Below are 12,692 nucleotides of genomic sequence, written 5' to 3'. Positions count from 1 at the left end.
ATAGGGACCTATAACACTGCACACACTGATCATTGTTATCCCATAGGGACCTATAAGACTGCACACACTGATCATTGTTATCCCATAGGGGGCTATAACATTGCACACACTGATCATTGTTATCCCATAGGGGGCTATAACACTGCACACACTGATCATTGTTATCCCATAGGAGACTATAACACTGCACACACTGATCTCTTATACTGATCATTATTATCCCATAGGGACCTATAACACTGCACACACTGATCATTGTTAACCCATAGGGACCTATAGCCTAGGGACCTATAACACTGCACACACTGATCACTGTTATCCCATAGGGGGCTATAACACTGCACACACTGATCTCTTATGCTGATCATTATTATCCCATAGGGACCTATAAGACTGCACACACTGATCATTGTTATCCCATAGGGACCTATAACACTGCACACACTGATCATTGTTATCCCATAGGAGACTATAACACTGCACACACTGATCTCTTATACTGATCATTATTATCCCATAGGGACCTATAACACTGCACACACTGATCATTGTTATCCCATAGGTACCTATAACACTGCACACACTGATCTCTTATACTGATCATTATTATCCCATAGGGACCTATAACACTGCACACACTGATCATTGTTATCCCATAGGGACCTATAAGACTGCACACACTGATCATTGTTATCCCATAGGGGGCTATAACATTGCACACACTGATCATTGTTATCCCATAGGAGACTATAACACTGCACACACTGATCTCTTATACTGATCATTATTATCCCATAGGGACCTATAACACTGCACACACTGATCATTGTTATCCCATAGGTACCTATAACACTGCACACACTGATCTCTTATACTGATCATTATTATCCCATAGGGACCTATAACACTGCACACACTGATCATTGTTATCCCATAGGGACCTATAAGACTGCACACACTGATCATTGTTATCCCATAGGGGGCTATAACATTGCACACACTGATCATTGTTATCCCATAGGGGGCTATAACACTGCACACACTGATCATTGTTATCCCATAGGAGACTATAACACTGCACACACTGATCTCTTATACTGATCATTATTATCCCATAGGGACCTATAACACTGCACACACTGATCATTGTTAACCCATAGGGACCTATAGCCTAGGGACCTATAACACTGCACACACTGATCACTGTTATCCCATAGGGGGCTATAACACTGCACACACTGATCATTGTTATCCCATAGGAGACTATAACACTGCACACACTGATCTCTTATACTGATCATTATTATCCCATAGGGACCTATAAGACTGCACACACTGATCATTGTTATCCCATAGGAACCTATAAGACTGCACACACTGATCATTGTTATCCCATAGGGGGCTATAACATTGCACACACTGATCATTGTTATCCCATAGGGGCTATAACACTGCACACACTGATCTCTTATACTGATCATTGTTATCCCATAGGGACCTATAACACTGCACACACTGATCATTGTTATCCCATATGGGGCTATAACACTGCACACACTGATCTCTTATACTGATCATTGTTATCCCATAGGGACCTATAACACTGCACACACTGATCATTGTTATCCCATAGGGGGCTATAACATTGCACACACTGATCATTGTTATCCCATAGGGGGCTATAACACTGCACACACTGATCTCATACTGATCATTGTTATCCCATAGGGACCTATAGCACTGCACACACTGATCATTGTTATCCCATAGGGACCTGTAACACTGCACACACTGATCATTGTTATCCCATAGGGACCTATAACACTGCACACACTGATCTCCTATGCTGATCCCTGCAAAGCCATAGCTTTGCACTGATCAGTGAGATAGGGGCTTGATTGCTCAAGCCTGTAGCTCAGGCTTGGAGCAATCAATCGACGATCGGACGCTGCAGAGTCAGGTAAGGGGACCTCTGCCTGTGTCCCAGCTGATCGGAACATCGCGATTTTATCGCGATGTCCCGATCAGCCCTACTGTGCTGCCGGGAAGCGTTTACTTTCGTTTTCAGACGCGGTGGTCAAATTTGATCGCTGCGTCTAAAGGGTTAACAGTGCGCGCCACAATGATCGCTGCCGTACGCTGTTAGCCCAGGGTCCCGGCCGTGACCCCGTTTTTCACACCGGGACCGGGCTCAGAGCGTACAGGTACAAGAGGTTAAAGATACAGGAACAGCTGAGTGCACATTGTCTGTGAACTAGTCAGACACGTAACCGACCCCATGATGGACCCATAAGCCGTATACTGACAGATTCCATCAATACAGCACAATATGTAGTGAAGATCAATAAACAAGATGCAGGATCTTTCCTGTACAGACGACATCATTATTAATAAGTGGTGGTCACTAATCCCCCCCGCCGGGGCTCCCCATATATTACAGGGCACCTTATATAAGAGCAGACGACCCCTGTACAGACGACATCATTATTAATAAGTGGGGGTCACTGATCCCCCCGCCGGGGCTCCCCATATATTACAGGGCCCCTTATATAAGAGCAGACGACCCCTGTACAGAAGACATCATTATTAATAATTAGGGGTCACTGATCCCCCCGCCGTGGCTCCCCATATATTACAGGGCCCCTTATATAAGAGCAGACGACCCCTGTACAGACGACATCGTTATTAATAATTGGGGGTCACTGATCCCCCCGCCGGGGCTCCCCATATATTACAGGGCCCCTTATATAAGAGCAGACGACCCCTGTACAGACGACATCATTATTAATAAGTGGGGGTCACTGATCCCCCCCCCGCCGGGGCTCCCCATATATTACAGGGCCCCTTATATAAGAGCAGACGACCCCTGTACAGACGACATCATTATTAATAAGTGGGGGTCACTGATCCCCCCGCCGGGGCTCCCCATATATTACAGGGCCCCTTATATAAGAGCAGACGACCCCTGTACAGACAACATCATTATTAATAAGTGGGGGTCACTGATCCCCCCCGCCGGGGCTTCCCATATATTACAGGGCCCCTTATATAAGAGCAGACGACCCCTGTAGAGACGACATCATTATTAATAAGTGGGGGTCACTGATCCCCCCCCGCCGGGGCTCCCCATATATTACAGGGCCCCTTATATAAGAGCAAACGACCCCTGTACAGACGACATCATTATTAATAAGTGGGGGTAACTGATCCCCCCCGCCGGGGCTCCCCATATATTACAGGGCCCCTTATATAAGAGCAGACGACCCCTGTACAGAAGACATCATTATTAATAATTGGGGGTCACTGATCCCCCCGCCGGGGCTCCCCATATATTACAGGGCCCCTTATATAAGAGCAGACGACCCCTGTACAGACGACATCATTATTAATAAGTGGGGGTCACTGATCCCCCCCCCCCCCGCCGGGGCTCCCCATATATTACAGGGCCCCTTATATAAGAGCAGACGACCCCTGTACAGACGACATCATTATTAATAAGTGGGGGTCACTGATCCCCCCCCCGCCGGGGCTCCCCATATATTACAGGGCCCCTTATATAAGAGCAGACGACCCCTGTACAGACGACATCATTATTAATAAGTGGGCGTCACTGATCCCCCCCGCTGGGGCTCCCCATATATTACAGGGCCCCTTATATAAGAGCAGACGACCCCTGTACAGACGACATCATTATTAATAAGTGGGGGTCACTGATCCCCCCCCCCGCCGGGGCTCCCTATATATTACAGGGCCCCTTATATAAGAGCAGACGACCCCTGTACAGACGACATCATTATTAATAAGTGGGGGTCACTGATTCCCCCCCCCCCCCCCGCCGGGGCTCCCCATATATTACAGGGCCCCTTATATAAGAGCAGACGACCCCTGTACAGATGACATCATTATTAATAGGTAGGGGTCACTGATCCCCCCCGCCGGGGCTCCCCATATATTACAGGGCCCCTTATATAAGAGCAGACGACCCCTGTACAGACGACATCATTATTAATAAGTAGAGGTCACTGATCCCCCCCGCCGGGGCTCCCCATATATTACAGGGCCCCTTATATAAGAGCAGACGACCCCTGTACAGACGACATCATTATTAATAAGTGGGGGTCACTGATCCCCCCCCGCCGGGGCTCCCCATATATTACAGGGCCCCTTATATAAGAGCAGACGACCCCTGTACAGACGACATCATTATTAATAAGTGGGGGTCACTGATCCCCCCCCCTGGGGCTCCCCATATATTACAGGGCCCCTTATATAAGAGCAGATGACCCCTGTACAGACGAAATCATTATTAATAAGTGGGCGTCACTGATCCCCCCCCCACGCCGGGGCTCCCCATATATTACAGGGCCCCTTATATAAGAGCAGACGACCCCTGTACAGACGACATCATTATTAATAAGTGGGGGTCACTGATCCAAACCCCCCCCCCCCCCCGTGCTGGGGCTCCCCATATATTTCAGGGCCCCTTATATAAGAGCAGATTACCTCTGTACAGATGACATCATTATTAATAAGTGGGGGTCACTGATCCCCCCCCCCGCCGGGGCTCCCCATATATTACAGGGCCCCTTATATAAGAGCAGATGACCTCTGTACAGATGACATCATTATTAATAAGTGGGGGTCACTGATCCCCTCCGCCGGGGCTCCCCATATATTACAGGGCCCCTTATATAAGAGCAGATGACCTCTGTACAGATGACATCATTATTAATAAGTGGGCGTCACTGATCCCCCCCGCTGGGGCTCCCCATATATTACAGGGCCCCTTATATAAGAGCAGACGACCCCTGTACAGACGACATTATTATTAATAAGTGGGGGTCACTGATCCCCCCCGCCGGGGCTCCCCATATATTACAGGGCCCCTTATATAAGAGCAGAAGACCCCTGTACAGACGACATCATTATTAATAAGTGGGGGTCACTGATCCCCCCCCCCGCCGGGGCTCCCCATATATTACAGGGCCCCTTATATAAGAGCAGGGACCCCTGTACAGACGACATCATTATTAATAAGTGGGGGTCACTGATCCCCCCCGCCGGGGCTCCCCATATATTACAGGGCCCCTTATATAAGAGCAGATGTCCCCTGTACAGACGACATCATTATTAATAAGTGGGCGTCACTGATCCCCCCCCCCGCCGGGGCTCCCCATATATTACAGGGCCCCTTATATAAGAGCAGACGTCCCCTGTACAGACGACATCATTATTAATAAGTGGGGGTCACTGATCCCCCCCGCCGGGGCTCCCCATATATTACAGGGCCCCGTATATAAGAGCAGACGACCCCTGTACAGACGACATCATTATTAATAAGTAGAGGTCACTGATCCCCCCCGCCGGGGCTCCCCATATATTACAGGGCCCCTTATATAAGAGCAGACGACCCCTGTACAGACGACATCATTATTAATAAGTGGGGGTCACTGATCCCCCCCCGCCGGGGCTCCCCATATATTACAGGGCCCCTTATATAAGAGCAGACGACCCCTGTACAGACGACATCATTATTAATAAGTGGGGGTCACTGATCCCCCCCCCTGGGGCTCCCCATATATTACAGGGCCCCTTATATAAGAGCAGATGACCCCTGTACAGACGAAATCATTATTAATAAGTGGGCGTCACTGATTCCCCCCCCCACGCCGGGGCTCCCCATATATTACAGGGCCCCTTATATAAGAGCAGACGACCCCTGTACAGACGACATCATTATTAATAAGTGGGGGTCACTGATCCAAACCCCCCCCCCCCCCGTGCTGGGGCTCCCCATATATTTCAGGGCCCCTTATATAAGAGCAGATTACCTCTGTACAGATGACATCATTATTAATAAGTGGGGGTCACTGATCCCCCCCCCGCCGGGGCTCCCCATATATTACAGGGCCCCTTATATAAGAGCAGATGACCTCTGTACAGATGACATCATTATTAATAAGTGGGGGTCACTGATCCCCTCCGCCGGGGCTCCCCATATATTACAGGGCCCCTTATATAAGAGCAGATGACCTCTGTACAGATGACATCATTATTAATAAGTGGGCGTCACTGATCCCCCCCGCTGGGGCTCCCCATATATTACAGGGCCCCTTATATAAGAGCAGACGACCCCTGTACAGACGACATTATTATTAATAAGTGGGGGTCACTGATCCCCCCCGCCGGGGCTCCCCATATATTACAGGGCCCCTTATATAAGAGCAGAAGACCCCTGTACAGACGACATCATTATTAATAAGTGGGGGTCACTGATCCCCCCCCCCCGCCGGGGCTCCCCATATATTACAGGGCCCCTTATATAAGAGCAGGGACCCCTGTACAGACGACATCATTATTAATAAGTGGGGGTCACTGATCCCCCCCGCCGGGGCTCCCCATATATTACAGGGCCCCTTATATAAGAGCAGATGTCCCCTGTACAGACGACATCATTATTAATAAGTGGGCGTCACTGATCCCCCCCCCCCCGCCGGGGCTCCCCATATATTACAGGGCCCCTTATATAAGAGCAGACGTCCCCTGTACAGACGACATCATTATTAATAAGTGGGGGTCACTGATCCCCCCCGCCGGGGCTCCCCATATATTACAGGGCCCCGTATATAAGAGCAGACGACCCCTGTACAGACGACATCATTATTAATAAGTGGGGGTCACTGATCCCCCCCGCCGGGGCTCCCTATATATTACAGGGCCCCTTATATAAGAGCAGACGACCCCTGTACAGACGACATCATTATTAATAAGTGGGGGTCACTGATCCCCCCCGCCGGGGCTCCCCATATATTACAGGGCCCCTTATATAAGAGCAGACGACCCCTGTACAGACGACATCATTATTAATAAGTGGGGGTCACTGATCCCCCCCCCTCCCGCCGGGGCTCCCCATATATTACAGGGCCCCTTACATAAGAGCAGACGACCCCTGTACAGACGACATCATTATTAATAAGTGGGGGTCACTGATCCCCCCGCCGCGGCTCCCCATATATTACAGGGCCCCTTATATAAGAGCAGATGACCCCTGTACAGATGACATAATTATTAATAAGTGGGGGTCACTGATCCCCCCTGCCGCGGCTCCCAATATATTACAGGGCCCCTTATATAAGAGCAGACGACCCCTGTACAGACAAAATCATTATTAATAAGTGGGGGTCACTGATCCCCCCGCCGGGGCTCCCCATATATTACAGGGCCCCTTATATAAGAGCAGACGACCCCTGTACAGATAACATCATTATTAATAAGTGGGGGTCACTGATCCCCCCCCGCCGGGGCTCCCCATATATTACAGGGCCCCTTATATAAGAGCAGACGACCCCTGTACAGACGACATCATTATTAATAAGTGGGCGTCACTGATCCCCCCCGCCGGGGCTCCCCATATATTACAGGGCCCCTTATATAAGAGCAGACGACCCCTGTACAGACGACATAATTATTAATAAGTGGGGGTCACTGATCCCCCCCCCCCCCGCCGGGGCTCCCCATATATTACAGGGCCCCTTATATAAGAGCAGACGACCCCTGTACAGACAACATCATTATTAATAAGTGGGCGTCACTGATCCCCCCGCCGGGGCTCCCCATATATTACAGGGCCCCTTATATAAGAGCAGACGACCCCTGTACAGACGACATCATTATTAATAAGTGAGGGTCACTGATCCCCCCCCGCCGGGGCTCCCCATATATTACAGGGCCCCTTATATAAGAGCAGACGACCCCTGTACAGACGACATCATTATTAATAAGTGGGCGTCACTGATCCCCCCGCCGGGGCTCCCCATATATTACAGGGCCCCTTATATAAGAGCAGACAGCCCCTGTACAGACGAAATCATTATTAATAAGTGGGGGTCACTGATCCCCCCCGCCGGGGCTCCCCATATATTACAGGGCCCCTTATATAAGAGCAGACGTCCCCTGTACAGACGACATCATTATTAATAAGTGGGCGTCACTGATCCCCCCGCCGGGGCTCCCCATATATTACAGGGCCCCTTATATAAGAGCAGACGACCCCTGTACAGACGACATCATTATTAATAAGTGGGGGTCACTGATCCCCCCCGCCGGGGCTCCCCATATATTACAGGGCCCCTTATATAAGAGCAGACGACCCCTGTACAGACGACATCATTATTAATAAGTGGGGGTCACTGATCCCCCCCGCCGGGGCTCCCCTTATATAAGAGCAGACGACCCCTGTACATATTATGGGTTGACATTCCTGGTTCTGGGTGAGAAGTTCACAGTCGGGGAGGGAATCGGAGCCGCTGGGACATTTGGAGTTTATTTAACCGAATGTGACTGGGACAACAGTGACCACAGGATACACGATCCTCCTCAGAGGAACCACAACTCCCAGCGATTGCCTCATAGACCTCATGATATGTGGTTTATTGCACATAGTAGATTCCATAAGGACAATTTGTGGTGAAGGCAGAATGGAGGTGACAGCGATGTCATCAGAAGCCCAACTGCTCTTTGTCCACCCAGCTTTATACTGCAGCTGTGCCAGAAGATTAGAATCTACAAGTACCTAAATCTACAAAAAACTATCAGGAAAATACTGCACATCTACTAGGGGGGAGGAGCCACAGGATGATTAATAGTACAAAGAAATATAAGACATTTTGTAATATATCTTATCTGAAAAGAATGCCTCTTTCTCCTCTCTCCCCCTTAAACTCCTCATTTATTTAGAAAAACCATTAAAATTATTTTCCAGACAGATCTGCTCACTGACGGATCAGGTTACAGCTATCCATAGAAATCTATGAAATGGGGAGGGGGGAAGGAGGGAGGTGCAGAGTGAAAAAGAAGCAGAGAGACACAGAGAAGTGTTATATGTCCCCCAGACGTGGATTTATAGCTTTCACTGCTCAGTACTGCTCTATAATGTTCTCCATGCTGCTGCTTCTGAAACAGTGTGATAAATATATAGGAGCAGGATTCTCTTCTTTCTGAGCAGTGTATGGAGACATCATAGCAGCTAGATTTCACTCCCCAGCTCAGGGACATTAAATGTGACACTTTTGCAGAAACGTGTGCCTTTTCCCTGACTGCGGAATGCAAACACCACAGGACAAATTTCTCCAGTTATATGGGTGGCGCATACGATGCAGATGTCCGTAGTACTTCTGCCTTCTCACATATAGTAGGGACCATGACTCACTGAGGTGTCTTCTCTCACCAGATGCCCCGGACGAGCGTTCGGACAGCATGCTCATGGACAACAACTTGGATGCAGGACCCATGGTGACCGATCATTTCCCAAAACGACCAATAAGACCTCAAGTAAAGGAAGATGCTGTAAACCGCGGAAGAGCCAGCGAACATCACCGATCCAAAGTCAACAAAGCAAACGATGAGAAGAAGAACCCGAGACATTCGGCACAGAGGGTGAGGACCTGAGAGCATAGTACAGCTTGAATAGTACGCCCGAGAGGGCCCGACAACTCAGGGGCCCGGTGGGATTAGTATGGATAATGGAAGGTAAGAAGGAAATGTGGTCAAAGTTGTTGTCCTGTCCTATCTGCTGGGGCCAGAAGTGACCAAATCTGTAACTGCTGTGTGGGGCTTTGTATGGGCAGGTGGGGACTCTATTTGCTCCATTTTCAGTCTCATATCTCATATGAATTGTTACAGTGTGTCAGAGCAGGTGAGTCCAGGCAGCAATTAATGCGATGTTCTGCAGATCTTACAGCCTCCTTCCCTTTTTTTAGAGCCTTTGTCAGCAGCAGCTGGACGTCGTCCTCGAGAGGATTTTATCCATGAACTTTGCTGATGAGCGAGGGTCCCTAGAGCATCTCAACTCTCTTCATATCCCCAACTGCGACAAGACTGGACTGTTCAATCTGAAACAAGTGAGTGCACGCTGGAGTCATAACTCATCCTAAATGGGGGTTCTTGTTTTATGAACGTACAGCTTAAATGGCCACTAACACTTTTAATAGTACAGGAAAATGTAACATATCTTATCAGAGAAAAATGCCTCAGTCTTCACTTATCAGGCTCCTTTCCATCCCCTGTCCGTCTGCAGAAAAATCAGCTCACTGAGAGACTAGGTTACAAAAGGTAGACAAAAGTGTATAGAGAAGGGAAAAGAGTGAGAAAGAGACACTAGCTCTACTAAGTGTTATATCTCATTTACATCTTACACTGCTCAGTATTGCTCTATAATGTCATGTAAAGCAGCAGGATTCACTCTTCTGTGTGTGCAGTGTATGGAGACATCATAGCAGATAGTCTGCACCAGTGGTCTCCAAACTGTGGACCTCTAGCTTTGCAAAACTACAACTCCCAGCATGGCCAGATAGCCATTGGGGGAGGAGGAAGCTGCAGAGTGAAAAAGAAGCAGATAGACACAGAGAGGAGCCGCTGAAGGCTTTAGTAAGTGTTTTTTCTCCCTCAGAGCCGGATTCACAGCATGTGGTCATCTCCCCTAACCCCTCGGTAAAGTACAAGATGTCACACATCACATGCTTCTTCTATCTCCACAGCTTCCTCCTGTCTCTGGGGAGATCCTGTTTCACATGCTTGGCAGTAGTGAATAGGAAGGTGTAATACTCCTACTCTGAATATGTCGTTTTTTCCTCCCCTGATGTAATCCATCACACGCCTCTCCTCTTTCTGCTAACTCCACCGCTTTCTATCCGATCTCAGGATAGATCTTGTTTCACATGCTGGCTGGCAATTAGTAGCAGAACAGGGTCTCAGTTTCAGAACAAAGTTATCTGTGAGGATAAGATGTAATTCAAGCACTACCTACCTTATATCATGTAATAGAGGGGCAGCTGTAAATAGAGGCAGAGAGGAATCTTTGGGAGTACAGTCCCCTATATGATAATCCCCCCTGGAGCATAAAAACAACTGTGCTGCACAGAGCTCGGCAGACAATGTACGATGATCACCTTTGGCCTAGGGTGGAATCATCTGCTGAACATTCAGTTAATGGATAATTGTATTTCAAGTGACTCTTCCCCATCTCCTCCTGCAGTGTAAGATATACCTGAATGGTCAGCGAGGAGAATGCTGGTGTGTCAACCCCAATACCGGAAAGATGATCGCTGGAGCCCCCACCATCCGAGGCGACCCAGAGTGCCACCTGTATTACCCCAATACGGAGGAGGAGCGCAAGCAGCGCGCCCAGTAATGGACTGTCCAGACGCCCCGCACGCTGCTCGCACAATGTCTGGGTCACTGACAGTTTTGTAAGTGGGCTGGTTGATGCCAAACCTTGTCTCTGAAGCTGCCATTTGTACCGTAGACAAGGCGCCAAAGCTTTTCCAAACCATCCCAATTCCAAACCTTCACCCTCCAAAACAGAGACAAAGAGCAAAAGGTTCACATTCAAAGCAGCACCGCCCCCGCAGGACCTGGGAGGCCGGCACCGTTACTTTCCTGCCATTAAAGCTTCATTTTCAAGGACCATTACATACGAATCATCTTGTCTAGCACCAAGGGTATCTGAGCCACGTTCACAACCAGGTGGAGGCCACGTGAGGCCACCATGACACCTGCTAGATATGACACAATGTGTCCTTCCTTGCTTCATGTATTCTATATAATTGCAAATATTGGACCTCGGTTTCTAATGATTCCGTGAGATTATTTACCAATCGTAAATGTTCCTTTCTTCATTAATTGCACTTGGTGGCGGCCATTGTATCACTAGGTTCTGGCCCAAGGGTTCAGCCTTTTCCACTGACCCAATAACATATCCCAGAGAACCATCAGCGTGCTGAGGCGGGGCACTATGGGGGGCGCACTACTGAGTGTGGGGGCAGCTGCTGTAGATACATTGGGGTATCACAGATTGAGGATAAATAATATCACTATAGATATGGGATTTCTGAGGTGGGAATAAGATGGCGCATGATCATCAAATTATTCTGTATTATGACAGAAGAATCCATGATTGTAACGATTAATGTCACCGGAAGAGGAATTAACCTTAAACTGATAACGTATCATGTGTGAAGCCCCTGAAGCCCCTCTAATGTCACCGCCGGGTATGTTCACATATGTCCAGGGATCTGTGGATGTCGCCAGAAGAAAACACAACGCACGTAACGCTGTTATCTGGTGCAACCGTTCCGGAGGGGAAGTTGTGCCGCCTCTCTGGACACGTGTGAACCGGTAACCAAAGTGGTCTCTACTCTCCTTATTACATTCCTGGTGTCCGGGAAGGCATGGCGGTATAAGGACAGTCAGGTGACCATTGGGGAGCCCAGGGGAGGTTCCTTATACCCATTAGCTAGAGGGGAAAGGGTAAGGACCTGTGCACACTACCGAAATCCCCATAGGAATAACTTGCAGTCTGTAGTCTCCTATTGGTTTCAATGGGATTCCACAGAATGCCGGAATATTTTGCAGACAGTGGGATGGAGCTTAAAGGGGTACTCCAGACAATATATATATATATATATATATATATATATATATATATATATACACAAAATATCTAAATATATATAAAATATCTAAATATATTTATAATATATATATATATATATATATATATATATATTTTTATATATATATATATATATATATATATATATATATATATATATTTTTTTTTATCAACTGGTGCCAGAAATTATACAGATTTGTAAATTACTTCTATATAAAAATAGTATTATTTCCAGTACTTA

At 48.1% G+C, this 12,692-nt stretch overlaps 1 protein-coding gene across 1 annotated transcript in view; it reads left to right on the top strand.

The window, feature by feature from the left end:
* IGFBP2 (insulin like growth factor binding protein 2) overlaps window positions 1-12,450 on the top strand; it is a 146,953-nt gene extending 134,503 nt beyond the window's left edge. Inside the window, exons 2-4 of the mRNA XM_056535053.1 lie at window positions 9,230-9,435; window positions 9,759-9,899; window positions 11,033-12,450. Coding sequence (XP_056391028.1) covers window positions 9,230-9,435; window positions 9,759-9,899; window positions 11,033-11,188 — 503 coding nt within the window. The 3' untranslated portion in view covers window positions 11,189-12,450. The remainder of the gene's footprint in view (window positions 1-9,229; window positions 9,436-9,758; window positions 9,900-11,032) is intronic.
* Window positions 12,451-12,692: the final 242 nt, after the last annotated feature.

The sequence above is a fragment of the Hyla sarda genome, chromosome 8, assembly GCF_029499605.1.
Source record: "Hyla sarda isolate aHylSar1 chromosome 8, aHylSar1.hap1, whole genome shotgun sequence".
NCBI lineage: Eukaryota > Metazoa > Chordata > Amphibia > Anura > Hylidae > Hyla > Hyla sarda.
The sequence above is the reverse complement of the archived record's forward strand: the minus strand, read 5'-3'. Positions and strand labels throughout refer to the sequence as shown.